Source organism: Salvelinus fontinalis, chromosome 3 (genome assembly GCF_029448725.1).
Source record: "Salvelinus fontinalis isolate EN_2023a chromosome 3, ASM2944872v1, whole genome shotgun sequence".
NCBI classification, from domain to species: Eukaryota; Metazoa; Chordata; class Actinopteri; order Salmoniformes; family Salmonidae; genus Salvelinus; species Salvelinus fontinalis.
The window spans coordinates 16525457-16553127 of record NC_074667.1 but is presented as its reverse complement, the minus strand read 5'-3'; the positions used below and the strand labels follow the sequence as shown (position 1 = coordinate 16553127).

The window sequence follows — 27671 nt, the reverse complement described above, 5'->3', positions numbered from 1 at the left end:
AGCAATTGTCTACAGACAGATTATTTTTCTTATAATTCACTATATCACAATTCCAGTGGGTCAGAAGTTTACATACACTAAGTTGACTATGCCTTTAAACAGCTTGGAAAATTCCAGAAAATTATGTCATGGCTTTAGAAGCTTCTGATAGGTTAATTGACATCATTTGTGTCAATTGTAAGTGTAACTGTGGATGTATTTCAATGCCTACCTTCAAACTCAGTGCCTCTTTGCTTGACATCATGGGAAAATCAAAAGAAATCAGCCCTAAAAAATTGTAGTCCTCCACAAGTCTGGTTCATCCTTGGGAGCAATTTCCAAACGCCTGAAGATACCACGTTCATCTGTACAAACAATAGTACGCAAGTATAAACACCATGGGACCACGCAGCCGTCATAGCGCTCAGGAAGTAGACAGCTTCTGTCTCCTAGAGATGAGCGTACTTTGGTGCGCAAATCAATCCCAGAACAACCGCAAAGGACCTTGTAAAGATGCTGGAGGGAACAGGTACAAAGTATCTATAGCCACAGTAAAACGAGTCCTATACCAACATAACCTGAAAGGCCGCTCAGCAAGGAAGAAGCCACTGCTCCAAAACCGCCATAAAAAGACAGACTACGGTTTGCAACTGCACATGGGGACAAAGATCGTACTTTTTGGAGAAATGTCCTCTGGTCTGATGAAACAAAAATAGAACTGTTTGGCCATAATGACCATCATTATGTTCAGAGGAAAAAGGGGGAGCCTTGCAAGCCGAAGAACACTATCCCAACCGTGAAGCACGGGGGTGGCAGCATCATGTGGGGGTGCTTTGCTGCAGGAGGGTGCACTTCACAAAATAGATGGCATCATGAGGCTGGAAAATGATGTGGATATATTGAAGCAACATCTCAAGACATCAGTCAGGAAGTTAAGGCTTGGTCGCAAATGGTTCTTCCAAATGGACAATGACCCCAAGCATACTTCCAAAGTTGTGGCAAAATGGCTTAAAGACAACAAAGTCAAGGTATTGGAGTGGCCATCACAAAGCCCTGACCTCAATCCTATAGAAAATGTATTGGCAGAACTGAAAAAGCATGTGCGAGCAATGAGGCCTACAAACCTGACTCAGTTACACCAGCTCTGTCAGGAGGAATGGGCCAAAATTCACCCAACTTATTGTGGAAAGCTTGTGGAAGGCTACCTGAAACGTTTGACCCAAGTTAAACAATTTAAAGGCCATGCTACCAAGTACTAATTGAGTGTATGTAAACTTCTGACCCACTGGTAATGTGATGAAAGAAATAAAAGCTGAAATAAATCATTCTCTCTACTATTATTCTGACATTTCACATTCTAAAAATAAAGTGGTGATCCTAACTGACAGGGAATTTTTACTAGGATTAAATGTGAGGAATTGTGAAAAACGGAGTTTAAATGTATTTGGCTAAGCTGTATGTAAACCTCCGACTTCAACTGTAGTACAATCAAATTATAAAATTACTAACTATAAGATTTCACCTTCCTTATAACTTTAAAATATATATGTGTGTTTAGTGTTAGAGAAATTGTGAATATTTTAGCTTAGCTTCGTGAACTCGTTGGGAACGTGCCTTACATCTCTGTGAAAAACAGAAAGTGTTTTTTGTCTAAAACTTCTTTGGGGTAGGGGGCAGTATTTTCACGTCCGGATGAAAAGCGTGCCCAGAATAAACTGCCTGCTACTCAGGCCCAGATCCTGAGAATCCCTGAGGACAGGGGAGAATGAACATCTAACTCTCAGCATAACACCTCCTCTTTGAATAAACCTATTTTTCTCACCCTGATTTGCTTTGGGGTCTGTGTTATTGAAGAGTAACATCAACGTTAATCTAAAATAATTCATAGATTTTAACCTCTCTGGGGTATGTGGGACGGTAGCGTCTCACCTCGTCAACAGCCAGTGAAACTGCAGGGCGCCAAATTCAAAACAACAGAAATCCCATAATTAAAATTCCTCAAACATACATGTATTTCACACCATTTTAAAGATACACTTGTTGTAAATCCAGCCACAGTGTCCAATTTTCAAAAAGGCTTTACGACGAAAGCAAACCAAACGATTATGTTAGGTCAGAGCCAAGTCACAGAAAAACACAGCCATTTTTCAAGCAAAAGAGAGTCACAAAAAGCAGAAATATAGATAAAATGTATCACTAACCTTTGATGATCTTCATCAGATGACACTCATAGGACTTCATGTTACACAATACATGTATGTTTTGTTCGGTAAAGTTCATATTTATATCCAAAAATCTGAGTTTACATTGGCTTGTTATGTTCAGTAGTTCCAAAACATCCCGTGAATTTGCAGAGAGCCACATCAATTTACAGAAATACTCATAATAAACACTGCTAAAAGATACAAAAAGTTCAGTTACAGTCCGTAGAAACATGTCAAACGATGTATAGAATCAATCTTTAGGATATAGATCTGGGCCTGCTACTCAGGCCCAGATCCTGAGTAGCAGGGTAGGATATGCATATTATTAGTAGCAGATAGTGGATAGAAAACACTATGAAGTTTCTAAAACTGTTTGAATGATGTCTGTGAGTATAACAGAAATCATATGGCAGGCAAAAACCTGTGAAAAAAATCCAACCAGGAAGTGGGAAATCTGAGGTTTGTAGGTTTTCAACTCTTTTCTTTTCCAAGATACAGTGGAAATGGGGTAATGTTGCACTTCCTAAGGCTTCCACGAGATGTCAACAGTCTTTGAACCTTGTTTGATGCTTCTACTGTGAAGTGAGGGCGAATGAGAGGAGATTGAGTAAGGTCTCTTCCAGAGTGCCACGAGCTGACCATGCGCTGACCATGCGCGTTGATGTGAGAGTTAGCTGCATTCGATCGCATTTCTGAAGACAAAGGAATTCTCCGGTTGGAACATTATTGAAGATTTATGTTAAAAATATCCTAAAGATTGATTCTATACATCGTTTGACATGTTTCTACGGACTGTAACTGAACTTTTTGTATCTTTTAGCAGTGTTTATTATGAGTATTTCTGTAAATTGATGTGGCTCTCTGCAAATTCACGGGATGTTTTGGAACTACTGAACATAACAAGCCAATGTAAACTCAGATTTTTGGATATAAATATGAACTTTACCGAACAAAACATACATGTATTGTGTAACATGAAGTCCTATGAGTGTCATCTGATGAAGATCATCAAAGGTTAGTGATACATTTTATCTATATTTCTGCTTTTTGTGACTCTCTTTTGCTTGAAAAATGGCTGTGTTTTTCTGTGACTTGGCTCTGACCTAACATAATCGTTTGGTTTGCTTTCGTCGTAAAGCCTTTTTGAAAATTGGACACTGTGGCTGGATTTACAACAAGTGTATCTTTAAAATGGTGTGAAATACATGTATGTTTGAGGAATTTTAATTATGGGATTTCTGTTGTTTTGAATTTGGCGCCCTGCAGTTTCACTGGCTGTTGACGAGGTGAGACGCTACCGTCCCACATACCCCAGAGAGGTTAAAATCTATGAATTATTTTAGATTAACGTTGATGTTACTCTTCAATAACACAGACCCCAAAGCAAATCAGGGTGAGAAAAATAGGTTTATTCAAAGAGGAGGTGTTATGCTGAGAGTTAGATGTTCATTCTCCCCTGTCCTCAGGGATTCTCTTCAGTGATTCTCTCCTGTGATTATCTCCACAGAACAAAGGGACAGGGTGTACTTTATAACCCAGCCCTAGCCTGTGGTTGACCAATTAGAATTCCTTGCAATAAAACTGGGCCAATGGCCAAATAACAAGTTTCCTATTTCAGGTTCAATGTATAAACAATCTGGACCAATGAGAACTTGCCATGTATCTATGAGTCCTGGACTGAAATTTCTCCCATGTCTCTCTGACCCCATTGATCATTAATCCTCTACTACAGAAAAAAACAATATTTCCATCGATCGTTAGTACTCTATTGACTTTTAGTTCTCTTGACCTCTCGTTCTCTTCGTTGTGTATTTATCTTCAAAATATTCTTACAATTGCTACAAACTGATGTCTGAATGTGCTACAGCAATGGAACCACTCTCTCCCGCTGCACTACGTTATATGGATTGCAAGCATGTGCTTTGTCAGTGGCGTAGGGTTCAGACAGGAGTTGATGGACAGTCGGAAGAGCGAACTAAATGGTAGGAGGGACAGCACAGCTTCAAGGGGTTTCAGATTTCACATCCTAAGTCACAGGCTCTACTGTGTCCATGGGAACCAGGGCTATTGCTCAATGCAAGCCATTTCAATCGGAGGTGTCCACAGATCAATTTATAAGTGAAATTGTCAGTCAGAACCAGAACCATGAAGGTCCCTTAAACAGTGGACTTTACATCTAAGAGGATTATTAAATACTCTGGAAACAGTATTTTTTATGCCATGGTGAAAACCTGGGTGAGGAAATAGTTTTAAAAACAGTAAGTATACTTCCACTCAGAAACATTATTCATTATACTAAAGATCATTATTGAATTACTATTTCATATTATGCATTATAACTTTATAGAATTTCTAGAAGCATATTGAATAATTTTTCAATGCCGTATTTCAGTTGCTTTGCTGCTTTTGCATATCATTTAATTGCATTCTTCTCTCCTTCAGTGATTGGCTACTGTTCGTTTGGGAATCACAGCTGTCAGCATGAGTGTGTGAGTGTCCTCAATGGCTATTTCTGCCACTGTAATGAGGGATACACACTCCAGGAGGATGGAAAGACCTGCCAGAGTAAGTTCGACAGACTGTAAGATGATTTAACCTTTATAATGCCAAAGGTCTACTTCAGCTGAAACTGACAAATAGAAACAAATATTTAGCACAAATACCAAAGCGAAGTCTTTATGTAACATACATTGACTTGTTTTACATTAGTCTATACAGCCATTTGAATGGGGGGAAAATGTACTGTAATTTGGATGTTTATAAAAAGTGGTGACAAATATCTGTGTGCTGTTACAGGTAGTCCATACATCTTACTGTTTTATGTTCTGAACCAACACTAGCTGAATAAGCTTTATGACCTCTCTACTTAAAAACAAACATACAAAAAATATATCCAGCCACACCTTTGTTATACAATTTGCTTTCATTGAGTTGTGCAACTCACTTAAATCAATTTTACTCAACTTGATATGTTCACTTGCCTAGTAACACTCAAGAAAGTCTCAAGAATATTGAGATCAACAAAACCATTCTTTCAAAGATAGGTCCCTTGAAGTGAAACCTAAGATTTTTCCCAGACCACATCCATAGATGACTGTACCGCCAAACATATCAAAGCCTTTATTAATTTATTACTTCATCATCTGCTCCCATTGGTCCATCAAATGCACTCACACAAATGTATGCAATTATCTCCTGGTAATGCATATTTACCATAGCAATACTTTTATACACATATTTGATTTTAAATATACTTAAGTATCAAAAATAAAAGTAAAATAATTCAAAGTTTCTAATTTAAAGCAAACCTGACGGCACAATATACATTTTTAATTGACGGATAGCCAGAGGCACACTCCAACACTCAGACATAATTTACAAACAAAGCATTTGTGTTTAGTGAGTCCGCCAGATCAGAGGCAGTAGGGGTGACATGGGATGTTCTCTTGATAAGTGTGTGAATTGGACAATTTTCCTGTCAAAATGTAACGAGTACTTTCGGGTGTCAGGAAAATGTACGGAGTAAAAAGTACATTCTTTTCTTTAGGAATGCAGTGAAGTAAAAGTAAAAGTAGCCAAAAATATAAATAGTAAAGTACAGATACCCTAAAAAACTACTTAAGTTGTCACGCCCTGACCTTAGATATCTCTGTTTTTCTTATATTTTGGTTAGGTCAGGGTGTGACTAGGGTCGGTACGCTAGTTTGTATGTCTAGGGTTTTTGTATGTCTAGGGTTTTTGTATGTCTAGGGGTGTTGTCATCTAGGTGTAGTGTATGTCTATGTTGGCCTGATATGGTTCCCAATCAGAGACAATTAATCGTTGTCTCTGATTGGGGATCATATTTAGGTAGCCATTTCTCTTTTGTGTTTGTGGGATCTTGTTCTATGTTTAGCTGCCTGTCTGCACTATTCGTATAGCGTTTTGTTCGTTGTTCTTTATTGTTTTTTGTTTAAGTGAGTTTCTCTTTATTAAAAGTATGTGGAACTCTATGCACGCTGCGCCTTGGTCTCATCTTTACGACGATCGTGACATAAGTAGTACTTTAAAGTATTTTTACTTAAGTACTTTACACCACTTCAAAATATCAAAATCAAAAGTACAGTGGTTTGATTCATCCTGAAAGTTGCCATATTCAATCCATGAAATATTGGAAAGTGACAGGGGTTGAACAGTAGTCCCAAAACATCAACCCTAATAATCCTCACTAATTATGGAACTGTGATAACAACGATCCAGTTGTCATGAAGCGTGCACCAGGTTTAAACTGCTATGTATGGTCTGCGTTCCATAATAATTCAAATAGGCTACACGTCCCAAATTATTGCACAACTTGTAATACTTTAGCCTAATATGATTCTCTATTGCTCGCAATACTCAGGAACTACCACATGAACGTGACAGAGGAAAGAAAGGTAAACTAACAATGTAATGGAATGATGCAAAATGTTAAACTAATGCTAAAGTGAAATGTACAGTGCATTCAGAAAGTATTCAGACCCCTTGACTTTTTCCACATCATCCTTGAGATGGTTCTCCAACTTGATTGAAGTCCTCCTGTGGTAAATTCAATTCATTGGCACACACCTGTCTCCTGACCCTTTATACCAATGTGACAGCCCAGCCAAACTGAGCAATCGGGGGAGAGGAGGGCCTTGGTCAGGGAGGTGACCAATAACCCGATGGTCGCTCTGACAGAGCTCCAAAGTTTCTCTGTAGAGATGGGAGAACCTTCCAGAAGGACAACCATCTCTGCAGCACTCCACCAATCAAGCCTTTATGGTAGATTGGCCAGACGGAAACCACTCCTCAGTGAAAGGCACATGACAGCCCGCTTGGAGTTTGCCAAAAGGCACCTAAAGGACTCTCAGACCATGATAAACAAGATACTCTGGTCTGATTGAACTCTTTAGCCTGAATGGGAAGTTTCAACTCTGGAGGAAACCAGGCACCATCCCTACGGTGAAGCATGGTGGTGGCAGCATCATGCTGTGGCGATGTTTTTTAGCAGCAGGGACTGGGAGACTAGTCAGGATCGAGGGAAAGATGAACGGAGAAAAGTACAGAGAGATCCTTGATGAAAACCTGCTCCAGAGTGCTCAGGTCCTCAGACTGGGGCAAAGGTTCACCTTCCAACAGGACATTAGTGGACTAACCCTATATGACGGCTTGTTCCACAATGAAAAGGGAGGGGCACGTAAGAAAGAGCGGGAGAAGAAGAGACAAAGGAATTCACCTATCGTAAATACAGTTGAATAATACGCTCATCTTAAATATGTATATTTAGCACCCCAACAACCGCTCATTTGGATTTAGAAATAAAATGTACTCAAACTCAGCAAAAAAAGAAACGTCCCCTTTTCAGGACCCTGTCTTTCAAAGATAATTCGTAAAAATCCAAATAACTTCAAAGATCTTCATTGTAAAGGGTTTAAACACTGTTTCCCATGCTTGTTCAACGAACCATAAACAATTAATGAACATGCACCTGTGGAACGGTCGTTAAGACACTAACAGCTTACAGACGGTAGGCAATTAAGGTCATAGTTATGAAAGCTTAGGACAATACAGAGGCCTTTCTACTGACTCTGAAAAACACCAAAAGAAAGATGCCCAGGGTGCATTGCTCATCTGCATGAACGTGCCTTAGGCATGCTGCAAGGAGGCATGAGGACTGCAGATGTGGCCAGGGCAATAAATTGCAATGTCCGTACTGTGAGCCTAAGACAGCCTAAGACAGCACTACAGGGAGACAGGACGGACAGCTGATCGTCCTCGCAGTGGCAGACCACGTGTAACAACACCTGCACAGGATCGGTACATCCGAAAATTACACCTGCGGGACAGGTACAGGATGGCAACAACAACTGCCCAAGTTACACCAGGAACGCACAATCCCTCCATCAGTGCTCAGACTGTCCGCAATAGACTGAGAGAGTCTGGACTGAGGGCTTGTAGGCTTGTTGTAAGGCAGGTCCTCACCAGACATCACCGGCAACTACGTTGCCTATGGGCACAAACCCACCGTCGCTGGACCAGACAGGACTGGCAAAAAGTGCTCTTCACTGACGAGTCGCGGTTCTGTCTCACCAGGGGTGATAGTCGGATTCGCGTTTATCGTCGAAGAATGAGTTACACTGAGGCCTGTACTCTGGAGCGGGATCGATTTGGAGGTGGAGGGTCCGTCATGGTCTGGGGCGGTGTGTCACAGCATCATCGGACTGAGCTTGTTGTCTTTGCAGGCAATCTCAACGCCGTGCGTTACAGGGAAGACCTCCTCCTCCCTCATGTGGTACCCTTCCTGTAGGCTCATCCTGACATGACCCTCCAGCATGACCATGCCACCAGCCATACTTCTCATTCTGTGCGTGATTTCCTGCAAGACAGGAATGTCAGTGTTCTGCCATGGCCATGGAAGAGCCTGGAAAACTATCCCATTGAGAACATTGTCATGTTTAATTTCTAAATGTCTACGCTAGAGTGAAGGTTTCCCACGAGAGAGTAACGGTTAATGTGATTGGATGTTAATTATTTGACTAGGCTACCTGTATTTGACATTGTGTTGTTATTCGCTGAACACGAGATGGTTTCATTTTATGTTTGGATGTGAAACGATGCTACTCAGGAGAGAGAAAAAACTCACCCAAATGTATAGCCCCGTTGGAAAACAGAAATGTACTGTTTGAAAATGTGAAGCTTTCTTTTCTTTTCATGGATCACATTTTTATTTTCCATACCCCCGACGGCATTACGCGGTACCCCAGTTTGGGAAAACCTGCTCTAGGGCATTTCAAATTGTTGTTGGAGGACCTTTTTCCTGACTCCCAGCATTGAATCCCTGTCCTAATAAAGATTAAATAAGAAATTATAGTTTCATTATCTCTAGCCCAGAAAGTCAGATTCTTGTGAGGAAAAATTATCCTGGTTTAGTGGGGTCTCCCACAGTTTTCTCAGAGACTCTACGTCATCTGAGAAGGGTCCTTGGTGGTGTTACTGACCACAACTGTCACAACCGTTTAAAGGAGTGGATCAAGGTGCAGCGCGATTGGAATACATATTTTAATTCAATGAAGAACACTTAACAAACTAACAAACGAAACATGAAGCCAACATAGTGCTCACAGGCAACTAAACATGGACAACTACCCACAAATACAGTTTGGAAAAAGGCAACCTAAGTATGGTTCTCAATCAGAGACAACGATAGACAGCTGTCCCTGATTGAGAACCACACCCGGCCCAACACATAGAAATGCAAAATCATAGAACATACAACATAAAATGCCCACCCAAATCATACCCTGACCAAACCAAAATAGAGACATAAAAAGCTCTCTACGGTCAGGGCGTGACAACAACTGTAGCTGAAAACATCAGAATTTATGCTTTCTGTATATCTGCATGCCTTAAATATAACTTCAAGAAAAGTAACTATTAATGCATCCATTCCATAGTCCATTCCAATGCCAGCAGCATACCACCCTGCATACCACTGCTGGCTTGCTTCTGAAGCTAAGCAGGGTTGGTCCTGGTCAGTCCCTGGATGGGAGACCAGATGCTGCTGGAAGTGGTGTTGGAGGGCCAGTAGGAGGCACTCTTTCCTCTGGTCTAAAAAAAATATCCCAATACCCCAGGGCACTGCCCTGTGTAGGGTGCCGTCTTTCGGATGGGACGTTAAACGGGTGTCCTGACTCTCTGAGGTCGTTAAAAATCCCATGGCACTTATCGTAAGAGTAGGGGTGTTAACCCCGGTGTCCTGGCTAAATTCCCAATCTGGCCCTCAAACCATCATGGTCACCTAATAATCCCCAGTTTACAATTGGCTCATTCATCCCCCTCCTCTCCCCTGTAACTATTCCCCAGGTCGTTGCTGCAAATGAGAACGTGTTCTCAGTCAACTTACCTGGTAAAATATATAAAAAAAATTAAAAAAAGTGTTTGTTTGACAATCCACTTGTTGTGAATTTCTGGATATTTAACAGAAATATATGACTATTTCCATTACTCCCATTTTCACCAGATTTAACCTATAACCCATTGAACATTTCCTTCAGAATCCAAATGTAATGTGTTATCCGGCCTAACTTTGTGTATCATCCCATCATTGTTTGATCTAGCCAGTAACAAGCAAAAAAGAGCAAGCACTTTTCCCAGGACGGCTAGTCTACCATGTGAGTTGAGAATAATTGTCCTCCTGTTGGGTCCTGTTTGTGGGTCATTAGATGGCTGAAGGCCAATCCGAGAGATACAGATTCTGCTGCAGTGTGGACAAGGGTATGTGATGGTGGTGGATGATTGTTGGGCCTTCTTGGCGGTAAAGCTCTCATTACGTTGTTGCCACTTGTCTTCTGCGATCCAGCAGAGATCTTGTAGAATGTGGATGGTCTTCCTCCATGTGATTCTGTCCCATGTAATGTCCTCCTAGTTAGTGGTGTTGATGGGGAACTTTTTCAGGTTGGTCCTGATTTTGTGCTTGTAGTGATTTTTCCATCCTCCTGCGGGCCCCACTGCCCTATGTTAAGCTGGGAGTACAAGAGCTTTTTCAGGAGTTGGTGCAGGTTTCCCCATACAGTAGGGTGTAGAGAACTACGGCTTTGTAAATGAGGACTTTAGTTTAGATATCACAATCATCAAAGACAAATTTCCCATGTCTGTCAAAGGCTCCACTGACACATTTTAGGAGGTGGTGTATTTTTGCGTCTATGTCAGCTGTGGAGGAGAGAAAGCTGGCAAGGTATCGAAAGTGATCCACATTTACACGGGTGGTATTGTCAACATATATTATTGTGACCTTTGTTGTCTGGTATTGTCAAGAAGTATTGTTGTCACCGGTGTTGTATTGTCTGGTGGGGCTTAGTGGATAATTTGTGTCTTTTTTATGTTCGGTGCCAGACCCAGGAGTGTGTACGTTTTTGCAAAGTCTTCTAAGTGGGCAGGCATTGCTTTGTCATGTGCATACTGGAGACACATGTCGGCTCTGAGCAGGGTGCGCGTCTTGCCGGTTCCTGCTCGACTTTGCTTTTTTATGGCTTTAAAAAAATATATATTACTTTGTTTGCTCCTTTGTTCACCGCACATCGGGCTTATATGTTGCTGTTAAACAAGATGACCAAAGGCAACACCGTTGATGAAGAAGAGGAAGGAAAGGGGTCTCCAAGCTAGTCGGACGGGCTACACAGCCTCCTTTTTCTAGTATCCTGATGGCCAATGTCCAATCGCTGGAAAATACTTTGAACTCAGAGCAAGGCTTCAATCACAGAAGGATGTATTTTACAGAGACATTTTACATTTACATTTAAGTCATTTAGCAGACGCTCTTATCCAGAGCGACTTACAAATTGGTGCGTTCACCTTATGACATCCAGTGGAACAGCCACTTTACAATAGTGCATCTAAATCTTTTAAGGGAGGGGGGGGGGGGGGGTCAGAAGGATTACTTTATCCTATCCTAGGTATTCCTTAAAGAGGCCTGGCTTACAGACGATACACTCAACTGCTATTCAACCAGATGGCTTTTCCCTTTTCCTTATCAATCGAACTGCGGCTCCTGGTAAGAGTAGGGGGAGAGGTATGTTTCTTCATCAACAATTCCTGGTAAAACAAAGTTGAAAATAACTCGAGCTCCCGTTCTCCCAATCTGGAGTTCCTGATGCTAAAATGCCGACCCCACTAAATGCAGAGGGAATTCACGTGTTATCACAGCTGTGTACATACCGCCACAAGCAAACACCAAGGCGAACTGTACAAGATCATTAACCAACAAAAATCCTCTTACTTGTAAGCATTCTTTATTGCTGGATCATGTACAAACAGACCCACTCCAATTTGCCTACCTCTCCAACAAATCCAGAAAAGATGCCATTTCCATCGCTATTCACACAGCCATAACACATCTGGACAAGGGGAACACCTATGTGAGAATGCTTTTCATTGACCACAGTTCATCATTCACCACTATTGTTCCCTCCAAGCTCAACACCAAGCTCAGAGCCCTGGGTCTAGACACCACCCTCTGGAATTGGATCCTGGACTTCCTGACGGGCAGACCACAGGCTGACACCAACTCCATCATCAAGTTGGCTGACGACACCGCGGTTGTAGGCCTGATAACCAATGACAAGTCAGCCTATAAGGAGGAGGTAATTGAACTGTCATTATGGTGCCAGAACAACAACCTCTCCCTCAATGTCAGCAAAACAAAGGAGCTGATTGTAGACTTCAGGAAGAAGAGGAGGGAACATGCCCCAATTCACATCAACGGGACTGAAGTAGAGAGTCAGCAGTTTTAAGTTCATCTGTGTCCACCACTCTTGTAAGAAGGCGCATGAGCATCTCTACTTCCTAAGGTGGCTGAAGAAATTCAGCATGCCACACCGTGTGCTCTCCAAATTTCACCGCTGCACATTGAGAGCATCCTGACCGGTTACGTCACAGCCTTGTACGGGAATTGCTCCGTCCACGTCCACAAGGCCCTCCAGCGGGTGGTGAAGACAACCCGGTATGTCACTAGAACCATGCTCCCACCCATCCGGGACATCTACTTGAAACTGTGCCCGAGGAAGGCCCCCAGCATCATCAAGGACCACACATCCCAGCAACGAGCTGTTCACTCTTTTATCGCTGTGCAGACAGTATCGGAGCATGAGGTCTGATACCAACAGGTTCAGAGACAGTTTATCTACAAGCAATGCTGCACAATTAAAAAAATGCCCCCTAATCCCACGTTCCCCAAAACAAGTAAATATTGGACTGTAAATTGTGCCTTCCGTTTTATGCAAAAAAATTATATTCTACTGTTATTATTTCTTAATTTTGTTGTATTGTCAATAAGTAAGCATTTCAGTGGACGGTGTATCCTGTACATATTGTACGACTAATAACACTTGAAACTTGAGCTCCATGATAGAAGTGAATTGGCTGTTTGCCTTGACTTTAATTAGGTTGAAGAATCTGCTGTCTGTTTTTACGGGATTTGGACTTCCTGCGACAGATTTTACATGTGAAGTGAAGGATGGCAGCAATGGAGATTGCAAAAAGGGTGGGGCATTGATGTAGCCGTTTCATGCCAGTTTCCATCTTGAAGGGTTCCATTTTAGCACCACTGTAAATGATCAGTGTTGCCGACATGCAGAAGTTGTCATGCAGAAGTCACAGTACCCTGGTGAGCTTTTCAGGGCAGCTGATATTTTACATAGTCATATCCTTTTGTAAGATCTATAAAAAGTAATGTAAAGTGTTTGCATTTTCTCTTGCAATTATTGTGTTGTCAAAATCATGTCCGTTGTGCCTCTGGATGGGCGAAAGCCTCATTGTGATTCTGGGAGGGGTAGGAGTCAGTTGGCCAGTATGTGATTTAAGTATTTTCCCAGTGGTGGACAGTAGGAAGATACTACATAGATGCCTATGTAGTTCCCACAAATATTCCTGTCCCCCTTTTTAAAGATGGTAAAAATCTGAGTTCTGTGAGAATTCTCTACTTGTGCCAGATCTTCAGGAGCAGGGCATGTATGTGGTGTAAGAAAGAGCACTTAGGCTCAGGTATGTGGCCTTGCTATTTCTTACCTTCTTGATGGTATTTTGTACCTACTCCTTCCTATTTTTCCTAGGTCTTCCTTTATGATTCGCTGAAGGGTTTGGTCGAGGATCTTCCTTCTCAACGGTTGTACTTCGGCTTGAAGAGTTCTTCTAAGTGTTCTCTCCACTAGGATGGGATTGATTCATCATCATTCAGCAGCTTTTGTCCATCTTTGGAGCGAAACAGATTTAGGCCACGGTAACTGGGTCTGTATACTGCCTTGGTGGCATCAAAGAAGACTTGGGTATCGCCAGAGTCTACCAGCTACTGCAATTCCAGTGCCTTACCTGTCCACCATTTTTTCGAGTCCCCTCACCCAGGTTTGGACATCCACCTTTGCTCTGGCATGAGTCTCTCTTTTGCCTTAACAGCTTATGCCATTCTGCCAGGCGCAAACAGTTCTTGGTTTTGTGTTGATGGCCTCTACAATTTCATTCTTGTTCTCATCAAAGCAGTCCTTGTGCTTTTTGATCTTATAGCCAATGGTATGCTTGCAGGTCTTGAGCATGCTACATGATGTTTTTATATCATTCGGTTATTCTTTCGGGAATTCATCACCAGAAACAGTCTTGTGGTGTTGCAGTTTCATGTTATCACCCATACTGTTAAGCATTGGCTGTCTTAGCCCTAGTATGCACCATTCTTTTTCCATCAGTCTAAATAGACATAGTGAAGTAGAAAAAGGAATGGTCTGTCCTGTCCAAGAGTTGTCTGAACTTGTCATCGCTCTTGTGATGTTCATATCCTTGCCTCAGACTGAGGCATTGTCTGAGGCAAGGATATGAACATCACAAGAGCGATGACAAGTTCAGACAACTCTTGGACAGGACAGACGATCCTTGCCTCAGACAATAACAGTCAACGATATGCCAGAGTGGGGATAAATCCAGGATATTTGTTTTTTCTGATGGAAGAATGTGTTGGTGATAAGATCATGTTCTACACATTTGGTTAGGAGAATAACTCCATTTTAGTTGGTTTGCTGACACCTTCTTTCCCAATCATTCCTCTCCAAATATTGTGGTCCTGGCCGACTCTGGCAATAAAATCCCCAAGAAGAATGATCGTGTCTTCCTTAGGAATACTTGAGAGCCCAAGTTGGTATAGAAGGTCTCAAACAATAGAACTCTGGACATTAACCACAACCTTCCCTTCAAGCAGTAATCAGTGTTTCTGTTTTTTATAATACAGTGATAGACCTGTGTGCTGAGGGGAAGCATGACTGTGAGCAGATCTGTATCACCTCTCCGGGCACCTTCACCTGCAACTGCAAGACTGGCTACACCCTCAACGATGACAAGATTACCTGCACAAGTTAGTGAGGCCATCATCAGGCCAAACAATTGAGGAAGCCCAGATATGAAACTACAACCTTCCCTTCAAGCAATAATCAGTGTCTCTGTTTTTATGATCCAGTGATAGACCTGTGTGCTGAGGGAAAGCATGAATGTGAGCAGATCTGTATCGCCTCCCCTGGTGTCTTCACCTGTGACTGCAACGCTGGCTTTAAACTCAACAATGACAAGAATACCTGCACAAGTTAGTGAGGCCATCATCAGGCCTAACAGTAGAATGTATTTACTGTAGCTAGGGGCAGCATATTTGAGGCAGCTGGTGGGTGAGATTTGCGGTGAACATTGCAACGCAATAAACCTAAAGTATGTACTATTCCGTGTTTATCAAGCTTGAGACCCAGCATTAACATACAGATATTGGAAATCCACAATTGAAAATAGGTTGTGAAGATTAAAGGTCTTATTTTTGGTCCTTATTACTTGCACACAACAGGACTTTGTTCATATTTCTGATCTGCGTTCAAATAGTATGCTTTTTCTTTGAGCATGATTGGAATGTCAGGTGTGCGACATTTGCTCTTTTGGGACTAATCGAAAGCAGCTAAAGTATTCAAAACAATACAAATACTATTTGAACGAAGGTCTGTTTATTATAGAAACACCTATGCTGTTGGTCACAATCAAATAACATTATCTTGCTTTTATGCTATCTAGTTACTTTTTAACTGCATTGGTAACCAGAATGCAATTACTGACTATCTATGCTTTCAGCTTTTACAAATGGAATTAGCATTTAGCAAACATTCTTATACACCCAAAAAGGACAATATCTAAATAATATGCCAAATATATCCAAATTGAATTTTAGTAAACACATTAGACATTGTATAAAATGTGCACGTTGTTAGCATCAGCTTTTGAAAATGGTACCAATAACAGCATCCTTGTGCTGTCGTCCCTCACGGCGTTCCATTGATACTGGACCTAACCTATGACACAACACACTTCTCATCCACTGCCCCCCAGTTTTTCAGTGTGTCCATGTGTGTTTGTCCCTCCACAGACTTGTGTAACACAGTGGAGCATGGCTGTGAGCACCAGTGTATCAGTACACCAGGCTCCTACTACTGCATCTGCCCTGAGGGACAGCTACTGGCGGAGGATGGCAAGGCCTGCAGAAGTAAGTATACTTCACACACCCACTAAATACAATATTGTTAACACCCTCACTACACTCACTTCCAAAATGCTTCTTTCTCTTCATCTGAAGAACCTTTCTTTTAAAGGCAAAGGGTTCTACCTAAAACTTTTGCTTCCATCCCCCTTTTCTCCCCAATTTCATGGAATCCAATTGGTAGTAGTTACAGTCTTGTCTCATCGCTGCAACTCCCGTACGGACTCGGGAGAGGTGAAGGTCGTCCTCCGAAACACAACCAAACCGCACTGCTTCTTAGCACAATGCCCATCCAACCCGGAAGCCAGCCGCACCATTGTGTCGGAGGAAACACCGTACACCTGGCAACCGTGTCAGCATGCACTACCCGCCACGAGTCGCTAGTGCACGATGAGACAAGAATATCCTTGCCGGCCAAACCCTCCCCTAACCCGGACGACGCTGGGCCAATTGTGCGCCGCCCCATGGGCCTCCCGGTCGCAGCCGGCTGCGACAGAGCCTGGACTCGAACCCAGAATCTCTAGTGGCACAGCTAGCACTGCGATGCAGTGCCTTAGACCACTGCGCCACTCGGGAGGCCTACCTAGAACTTTTTTTGACCTAAAAAAATATTTTTGCAAGAAATGGTTCATTGATAATTCATTGTTAGGCAAGAAGGATTCTTTGGAAGGCAAGAAGGGAAATTGTACCTATATGAAATTGTACCTATATGGGAATATTTGTGCATATATCTGGTATTCCCTTAATCATTTTACATAGACAGTATTGACATAGTTGATATCTTTGCCATGATTTCTGTCTTTCAAATTAGTATTTTATGTGATTTTATTGAGCAGAGACTAGGAGAATCAAAGTACAAGTGAACCAGCAGTGTAATGTATGGTCCACAGAGAATTGGCCAGTGTAACCTTGAGTTGATTATTCAGTGTAACATTTCTAGTGTTGATTCAGGAGTTAAATAATAAGTTTAGCGTGATTGTGTCATTCAACTCTGTGTAGAGTAAAACACACAAAACCACACCCATAATTATCATACTGTATTTCCCAGCATTCTCTATTGTAGGTTGATTTTCAGAATTGTTTTTCAATATCTGTGTTTTTTCATGTACACTACCGTTCAAAAGTTTAAACGGTAGTATACATTAGTTGGTTGATTAATCATATGCTACACAAAGATAAATAACATACATTTTTCTAAACTAATCCAATCTGTTAGGAGTCTGATGTATTGCACCCATTACTAAGATGGTTGTACCAGTTTAGATGCTTTAGATAGTCTTTCCTACCCTGGCAGTCATTCTGAATGCATGTAGTGGGTGATTGAAAGTTCCAATTATTGGATATCCTGACTCTGGCTGGATTCCAATAAGAATTACTCATCACTTTACATGCCAGCATAATGTGATTTGCAGGCCTGATGTGGCCTGTAAACCAGGAGTTTGACGACTGTTAGGGTATAACAAGGCCCTCAAATAAATGCCTTATGATATATGTAATGTACTGTCATAAAGAGTATTGATGGGTATTCCAAATATTTTCCATAAGCCGGATCTTTTGGCTCTGCTCACCTAAATGAGGCATTAATTTGGCTCCCAAATGGCTCGTCATTCAGTAGTGCTTAAAAATGTATGAAAAACCATGAAAAAATAGCTAATTTGTAGTGTAAAGCCTTAAAGGTTGCCTATCATTATGTCAGATCCTGAAATCTGTGTTCAAATACATTTTACCTGATGATATTAGATAGCTTGCAAAAATGTTGCATGGACCATAACAAGGCTCTCTTCTCACTGCCTATTGTTCCTGCAGTGAGGAATTACCATCTTCACAGAATGTTTTTATAACTTATCTACAGAAGTCATTGTCTGGAGCTCAAAAAGCAACAGTAACAGTATGCAAATCAGGGAACCAAATGAACAGCTCTTTCCCAATGCGATTCGGTTCCTGACGTTCACCAAAAAGATCTGTTCAAAAATAGCAGTTCATTCGCGAATGACTCATCACTAAAATAGAGTTGAATTTTAAAGGCTAATAAGACTGGTGGAACCCTTCAAAGATAAAAGGGTTCTTGGTAGAACTCTCTGCAAAGGGTTCTACTTAGCACCTTTTTTTCTAAGAGTGTACATCTCATGTGGTTCACCAGAGGTTTAGTCATTAGTTCAAACAGTTGTAAAATGTTGTGTACTAAAACAAGAGTTTCTATTGGACAAATTCAGCTAGGTCCGGTTTCGTTCCATTTGTTTCCATTTAAGAGATGTATTGCAAACAAATCGGCGTAATGAATACACCCCTGGATGCAATGGCTCTATACAACTACTTCTATTCAGTTGTCTCTCTGTAGTATCTTGGATACAGTATCTAACGTGCTCCAAAAATGAAATTAGCAAAGGTCGTCAAAATTGATAAAAGGTCAAAAATAAAGTTCTGTAAATGTAACAGCTGCATAATGGAGTAAAATACTCAACTCATTTTGAATTTTAAAAAATCCTTCAAATATTGACTGCATTATAGCACATTAACATTAGTATAATGAGAGTAAATCTATGGAATCAATATATTTTGGTGGGATTTCAGACATTCAGTTGAATGTCAAATGTAATTGTTTCTTCTTTGAAATGATACAAATGTTTTTAAACAACATATGGCGCTTTAACAGTACCAGTCAAAAGTTTGGACACCTTCTCATTCAACGCTTTTTTTTATTTTTACGGTTTTCTACATTGTAGAATAATAGTGAAGACATCAAACTATGAAATAACACATATAGAATCATGTAGTAACCAAAAAAGTGTTAAACAAATCAAAATATGTTTTATATTTGAGATTCTTAAAAGTAGCCAAGTTAGCCTCGATGACAGCTTTGCACACTCTTGGCATTCTCTCAACCAGCTTCATGAGGGTGTCACCTGAAATGCATTTCAATTAACAGGTGTGCCTTGTTAAAGTTAATTTGTGGAATTTCTTTCTTTCTTAATGCGTTTGAGCCAATCAGTTGTGTTGTGACAAGGTAGGGTTGTTATACAGAAGATAGCCCTATTGGTAAAAACACAAGTCCATATTATGGCAAGAACAACTCAAATAAGCAAAGAGAAACGACAGTCCATCATTACTTTAAGACATGAAGGTCAGTCAATCTGGAACATTTCAAGAACTTTGAGTGGAGTCACAAAAAAACACCAAGCGCTATGATGAAACTGGTTCTCTTGAGGACCACCACAGGAAAGGAAGACCCTGTAAGAGGTGCGTAACTGGCTGCAGGGAAGTCAGGCGCAGGAGAGCAGAACTGGGTAATAACCGGAGCAGTTTAATGAGGCAAAACCGACAGCACCCAGAACAACAGTCTATAATGCACATTCACTTTACAACAAACAATTCCACATACAGACATGGGGGGAACAGAGGGTTATATACACGCCGCCCGAACAAGGAGAGGAACTGACTTCGGCGGAAGTCGTGACAGACCCAGAGTTACCTCTGCTGCAGAGAACAAGTTCATTAGAGTTAACTGCACCTCAGATTGCAGCCCAAATAAATGCTTCACAGAGTTCAAGTAACAACATCAACTGTTCAGAGGAGACTGCGTGAATCGGGCCTTCATGGTCCAATTGCTGCAAAGAAACCACTACTAAAGGACAACAATAATAAGAAGAGACTTGCTTGGGCCAAGAAATACAATCAATGGACATTAGACTGATGGAAAGCTGTATTTTGGTCGGATAAGTACAAATTTGAGATTTCTGGTTTCAACCGCAGTGTCTTTGTGAGACGCAGAGTCAGTGAACGGAGGATCTCCGCATGTGTGGTTCCCACCGTGAAGCATGGAGGAGGAATGTGATGGTGTGGGGGTGTTTTGCTGGTGACACTGTCAGTGATTTATTTAGAATTCAAGGCACACTTAACTAGTATGACTACCACAGCATTCTGCAGCGATACGCCATCTCATCTGGTTTGTGTTTAGTTGGACTATCATTTCTTTTTCAACAGGACAATGACCCAAAACACACCTGAGGTTTGGGATGAGTTGGAACGCAGAGTGAAGGACAATTAGACAAGTGCTCAGCATATGTGGGAACTCCTTCAAGACTGTTGGAAAAACATTCCTCATGAAGCTGGTTGAGAGAATGCCAAGAGTGTGCAAAGCTGTCATCAAGGCAAAGGATGGCTACAGTGGTTCATCCTTTACAAGTTGCAGCGTACTGCGGCAAAGCTTGCGTGGTGCCACAGAATTCTATGGCACGTTACCAGTGCCACCCACTGGTACCATGAATGCTAGTTAGTGCTAGTTGGACCACCAGAGGGCATCTTTGAAAAGCATTTGACAGCCTTCAATAGTGGCTGTACTAGAGAATAGAAAACCTTTTTTTGTAAAAACATAGTATATGGGACTGATTAAGAAATTTTGCTCTGAGTTTCCGTTAGGATGGAACAGAAAATATGGCGCTGATCAACGTGATGGTCGGGAGTAGGCTACAATTCTGGGCTATTTAGCTAAAGAACTGAAAAGTGTGTGCGAGCAAGGAGGCCTACAAACCTGACCCAGCTCTGTCAGGAGGAATGGGCCAAAATTCACCCAACTTATTGTGGGAAGCTTGTGGAAGGCTACCTGAAACGTTTGACCCAAGTTAAACAATTTAAAGGCAATGCTGCCAAATAGTAATTGAGTGTATGTAAACTTCTGACCCACTTGGAATGTGATGAAAGAAATAAAAGCTGAAATAAATCATTCTCTCTACTAATATTCTGACATTTCACATTCTTAAAATAAAGTGGTGATCCTAATTGACCTAAATCTGGGAATATTTACTAGGATTAAATGTCAGGAATTGTGAAAAACTGAGTTTAAATGTATTTGGCTAAGGTGTATGTAAACTTCCGACTTCAACTGTATATAAAATATAGTTTTATTTGTTTAGCCCTTTTTTATTATTACATGATTCCATATGTGTTATTTCATAGTTTTGATGTCTTCACTATTATTCTACAATGTAGAAAATAGTAAAAAATAAAGAAAACCCCTTTGATTGAGTCGGTGTGTCCAAACGTTTGACTGTTACTGTATATGTTTTATTATTATAACTTATAATAATTAAGTTTTAAATAACTATTTTCAATATGCATATAGTGCCTTCAGAAAGTATTTTGTATTTATTAGGGATCCCCATTAGCTGCTGCCACTCTTCCTGGGGTCCAAATACATTAAGGCACTTACATCACACATAAAACAAAAGATAAAACAGTACTGTTTTGATCTGTTTTGAAATCTGATTCTACTACTTGCATTGGTTACCTGATGTGGAATAGAGTTCCATGTAGTCATGGCTCTATGTAAACTCAGCAAAAAAAGAAACATCCCTTTTTCAGGACCCTATCTTTCAAAGATAAAACGTAAAAATCCAAATAACTTCACAGATCTTCATTGTAAAGGGTTTAAACAGTTTCCCATGCTTGGTCAATGAACCATAAACAATTAATGAACATGTGCCTGTGTAACGGTCGTTAAGACACTGACAGCTTACAGATGGTAGGCAATTAAGGTCACAGTTATGAAAACTTAGGACACTAAAGAGGCTTTACCTACTAAGAAGGATCCCCAGGGTCCCTGCTCATCTGCATGAATGTGCCTCAAGCATGCTGCAAGGAGGCATGAGGACTGTAGATGTGGCCAGGGCAATAAATTGCAATGTCCGTACTGTGAGACGCCTAGGACAGCGCTACAGCGAGACAGGACGGACAGCTGATCGTCCTCGCAGTGGCAGACCACGTGTAACAACACCTGTACAGGATCGGTACATCCGAACATCACACCTGCGGGACAGGTACAGGATGGCAACAACAACTGCCCAAGTTACACCAGGAACGCACAATCCCTCCATCAGTGCTCAGACTATCCGCTATAGGCTGAGATAGTCTGGACTGAGGGCTTGTAGGCCTGTTGTAAGGCAGGTCCTCACCAGACATCACCGGCAACAACGTCGCCTATGGGCACAAACCCACCGTCGCTGGACCAGACAGGACTGGCAAAAAGTGCTCTTCACTGACGAGTCACAGTTTTGTCTCACCAAGGGTGATGGTCGGATTCGCGTTTATCGTCGAAGGAATGAGCGTTACACCGAGGCCTGTACTCTGGAGCGGGATCGATTTGGAGGTGGAGGGTCCGTCATGGTCTGTGTCGGTGTGACACAGCATCATCGGACTGAGCTTGTTGTCTTCGCAGGCAATCGCAACGCTGTGCGTTACAGGGAAGACCTCCTCCTCCCTCATGTGGTACCCTTCCTGTAGGCTCATCCTGACATGACCCTCCAGCATGACAATGCCACCAGCCATTTTGCTCGTTCTGTGCGTGATTTCCTGCAAGTGTTCTGCCATGGCCAGCGAAGAGCCTGGATCTCAATCCCATTGAGCACGTCTGGGACCTGTTGGATCGGAGGGTGAGGGCTAGGGCCATTCCCCCCAGAAATGTCCAGGAACTTGCAGGTGCCTTGGTGGAAGAGTGGGGTAACATCTCACAGCAAGAACTGTCAAATTTGGTGCAGTCTATGAGGAGGAGATGCACTGCAGTACTTAATTCAGCTGGTGGCCAGTTTATATCTCAGTTGTTAAATCTTATGGTCATACAAATATTTACTGAAAAAAATGTGGTAAAGCAAGCAATTTTGTCCTGAATACAAACTGTAAATATGAAGAGTGGTACTCAGTAATGTGTTGTATTGGATTTGCCCCAAACACAACACTTTGTATTCAGGACATAAAGTTCAGGATGCATGTTTTGGAATATTTTTATTCAATGTTGATTCAACCAGTGGGAAGGTTCTATCTCACACAACATTAGTAATGTTCAGTTTAAGAAAACGGTAGCTATTTGAATACATAAATGATAGAATAACACTATTTTACCAAGATTTTCAAAACACATCATCAAATACATTAAGAAATGTATTATGACCTTCAGACGGATTACTGTCATCACTGAACAACGATGTGACAACATCATTTACTTTAAGATTTCTGACAGTGTTGTTTTTTGCTTGAATGCCTTTATTGCTGGCTAGACAAGCCGCCCACCATACTTCAAGGGAGATGGCAAAGTACATTAAGTGGAAAAAAATGAAAAACTAGAAAGTTCAATCAGCATAAACCCTTTTGAACGTGGCAAGTCCTCTTAATTCATAGCATTTCCCTCACTAAGTCTACAAAACATTAGCAAAAGTTACCCAATTAGCGGGAGGGATGGGGCAACATCTTGTTGCGCACTGTAATCATGTTCAGAATGGCTTCCATTCAAAACCCATAGAGCGCTGATAAGCGCATTGTCACGTTCTGACCTTAGTTCCTTTTTTATGTCTTTATTTTAGTTGGTCAGGGCGTGAGTTGGGGTGGGCATTCTATGTTGTTTTTCTATGTTTTGTTCTAGTCGTTATATTTCTATGTGTTTGGCCTAGTATGGTTCTCAATCTGAGGCAAGTGTTGATCGTTGTCTCTGATTGAGAATCATACTTAGGTAGCCTGTTTTCCCACTATGGGTTGTGGGTAGTTATTTTCTGTTTAGTGTTTTTGTTTGCACCTGACAGAACTGTTCGTTTGTCGGTTTGTTGTTTTTGTTCAGTATTCATTCTTTATTAAATTATTATGAATACGTACCACGCTGCACTTTGGTCCTCTTCTCCTTCCACCAACGACAACCGTTACAGAACTACCCACCAACCAAGGACCAAGCAGCGTGGTAAACGGGAGAAGAGGATTCTGGACTCATGGACATGGGAGGAGATACTAGACGGTAAGGGACCCTGGGCACAGACTGGGGAATATCGCCGCCCCAAGGAAGAACTGGAGGCAGCGAAAGCTGAGCGGGGGCGATATGAGGAGGTAGCACGGCAGCGCGACAGGCACGAGAGGCAGCCCCTCCAAAAAATTGGGGGGGGAACACGGGGAGTGTGGCAGAGTCAGGTTGGAGACCTGAGCCCACTCCTTGTGCTTATTGTAAGCAGCGCATTACTGGTCAGGCACCGTGTTATGCGGTTAAGCGCACGGTGTCGCCAGTACGCGGTCATAGCTTGGAGCGCAATAGGCCAGCCCCCCGCAAGTGCCATGCGAAAGTGGGCATCCAGCCAGGGCGTGTTGTGCCGGCTCAGCGTGTCTGGTCTCCGGTACACCGTTTTGGTCCAGGGTATCCTGCGCCGGCTCTGCGTGCTGTGTCTCCGGGACGCTGGGAGGGTGCAGTGCGTCCTATGCCTGCGCTCCGCTCGTGCCGGGCGAATGTGTGCATTGAGCCTATGGGAAAGGTGCGAGTGGTATGCACCAGATCTCCAGTGCTCACTCACAGCCCGGTTCAACCTGTGCCTGCACTCTGGAGGGTCCGGGCTAGAGTAGTCATCCAGCCTGGGGGAGTGGTGCCAAGGCTGCGCACCAGAGCTCCAGGTTCTCTATCCAAGTCAGAGCCGCCCGTCTATCCTGAGCCGCCCGTCTGTCCTGAGCAGCCCGTCTGTCCTGAGCCGCCTGAGTCGCCCGTCTGTCCTGAGCCGCCTGAGCCGCCCGTCTGTCCAGAGGCGCTCCTCAGTCCAGTGGTGCCCTCTACTAGGGTCTCCCATCCGGAGTCGGTGGCGAGGGTCGCTACTCCTAAGGTGCCACATAAGTGGGCCGAGACTATGGTGGGGTGGGGTCCACGTCCCGTGTTTTTGTTTGCACCTTACAGAACTGTTCGTTTGTCGGTTTGTTGTTTTTGTTCAGTATTCATTCTTTATTAAATTCTTATGAATACCTACCACGCTGCACTTTGGTCCTCTTCTCCTTCCACCAACGAAAACCGTTACACGCATAGCCTGAAGTCTGACGTCATGTATAGCATGTTACTGTACAGCAACCGCGTTCCAATTTAGGCGTTTATCAGTGCCAAATGCTATTTTAAACCTGTATATGTGTACATGTCTAACAATTGCTTGTTTTACGTTTTGTTTGATTAAAAAGCAAGCCCGTATAGGCTACCCTACTATAACGAAAGCTGGTTCAATAGCAATGCGTCTAGTGTCTTTTTTTATCCTGGACATGCATTAGCCAAGTAGCCTATCCATAAAAGGTTTCTAAAATGGTTTACTCAAGAGGCTTTTACATTATTCACAATTCACATAGGCATACCTGCAGTGCATAAGCTACTCCATTCGGCTTGTATCCATCCCCATTTCCAAAGAGCGGCTCTTGTCCGGTTACCAAATACACGCCAAACATATTCAATCATATAAAACCATGTTTTTCACTGTTGCTATTACTGGTTATTGTAATAATTAATATAGCTATTTTCTACCAACTGAGGTACTCAAAGCACTTTACATAGTAGAAGGAAACTCACCACCAATGTGTGGCACCCGCCTGGGTGATGCACAGCAACCATTTTTGTGCCAGAACACTCATGACACATCCGTTTAGAAGTGATATATGCCAATTAGGAATGAGGTGGATGATTAGGTGGCCATGATGGAATGGGGCCAGGTTAGGAATTTAGCCATGACACCAGGGTTAACACCACTAATCTTACAATAAGTGCCATGGGATTTTGAAATGACCACAAATAGTCCGGACACCTGTTTAATGTCACATCTGAAAGACAGCACCCTACTTCATTGCTCTTGGAAATTGGAATTTCCTTAGACCGGAGGGAAGAGTGCCCCGTACTAGCCCTCCAACACCAGATCCAGCAGCATCTGGTCTCCCATCCAGGGACTGGCCCAGATCCACCCTGCTTAGCTTCAGAGGCAAGCCAGCAGTGGGATGCAGGGTGGTATGCTGCTATTTATTAAACTGTATCAATCCGCAATGGACTAGGAAGAGCCTATTCCGTGCCCCCAGCCGAATTAAGACAACACAAAGACCGTCAGTAACCTACAGAACTTGAGACAACGGCATGCCGTATTAAGCAGTGAACAGCATTGATTGGCCTGTGAGTTTCTAAGCCCTCTTCACACCTATAATGAGTTAAACCCAACCCTTTTGCGCCATCGCCAGCTATTCACTCAATTCCCTGTGAAAATAGATCAAATATTTTTGATACACCCCCGGACCTATAGCCATACCGCCAGCGCTAAGATTTATCATTGCGCTAGCTTTGTAAAAATAGAACCCCCATGTCTACGACTTCTGACAATACCCCCATCCTTTTGAGACATAGTTACACACTTCTCCACGATAATAAATCCCAAGAGAAAATGTGGTTTGCACAGGTAATTGTATGAATGTTGTCAGTTCAATCGGTGACGTGACAATTAGTTGACAAATGGATAATCCACTTCTCAAACAAAACCAAATGAAAGCTGAACTGAGCTGTATTTTCAGGTGGGCGTGGCTTGAGCCTTGCTACTGAAATGACATAACCTACAAATAAATACGGTAAAAATATTTAGCCAGGTAAGTCATTGAGAACAAATTATCTTTTACAATGACGATCTGGTAAAATGCATAATAACTGCACATCCCACAGTGTTTTATGAAAGACCTACAATCCATGCATGGTAAATGAAAGGGGCATGTTACTGTATGAAAAGGGCCCTGATTACCCTCATGTCCCACCCAGCCTGCAGATCGGCCAACATTGACCTGGTCCTCCTCATCGATGGCTCCAAGAGCGTGCGTCCCCAGAACTTTGAGCTGGTCAAGCAGTTTGTCAACCAAGTGGTGGACTCCCTGGATGTGTCCGCCCATGGGACTCGAGTGGGCGTAGTGCAGTACTCCAGCCACGTGCGCACAGAGTTCGCCCTCAAAATGTACGAGAAGGCAAATGACATCAAGAAGGCGGTGATGAACGTGGAGTACATGGAGAAGGGCACCATGACGGGCCTGGCCCTCAAGCACATGGTGGAGAACAGCTTCTCGGAGGCCGAGGGTGCCCGCAAGAACATCCCTCGCGTGGGCCTGGTCTTCACTGACGGCCGCTCTCAGGACGACATCACTGAGTGGGCCAAGAAGGCCAAAGAAGCAGGTCGGTGGCATAATACGTACTACTTACAGACAACAAATGTGTCCAAATCGGTTGCCATTCGCTACTTTAGTGTGTGACTGGCTGTTTCAACAAAACAGTTCTTGCAATTAAATACAATTTAGGACTTCATCCAACATTTTTGTGACATACTGTGTTGTCCTCCTTGTCAGGTATCACCATGTATGCTGTTGGTGTTGGGAAGGCCGTGGAGGACGAGCTGCGTGAGATTGCCTCAGAGCCACTAGACAAGCACTTCTTCTATACCACTGACTTCACTTTCATCAACCAGATAGCCGAGAACCTCAAGCTCAATGTCTGTGCAGGTACTGTATTCCATGATCAAAGCAAATCACAACACATTAGAACATGTTATTTTAGAACACTATCTACAGTCAGGCAATGTGTGTGTGTGTGTGTGTGTGTGTGTGTGTGTGTGTGTGTGTGTGTGTGTGTGTGTGTGTGTGTGTGTGTGTGTGTGTGTGTG

At 42.5% G+C, this 27671-nt stretch overlaps 1 protein-coding gene across 1 annotated transcript in view; it reads left to right on the top strand.

Moving 5' to 3' along the window:
* Nucleotides 1–27671, top strand: part of LOC129840032 (matrilin-4-like) — a 46093-nt gene that overhangs the window by 14360 nt on the left and 4062 nt on the right. Inside the window, exons 6-10 of the mRNA XM_055907848.1 lie at nt 14950–15072; nt 15175–15297; nt 16117–16233; nt 26783–27187; nt 27358–27510. Coding sequence (XP_055763823.1) covers nt 14950–15072; nt 15175–15297; nt 16117–16233; nt 26783–27187; nt 27358–27510 — 921 coding nt within the window. The remainder of the gene's footprint in view (nt 1–14949; nt 15073–15174; nt 15298–16116; nt 16234–26782; nt 27188–27357; nt 27511–27671) is intronic.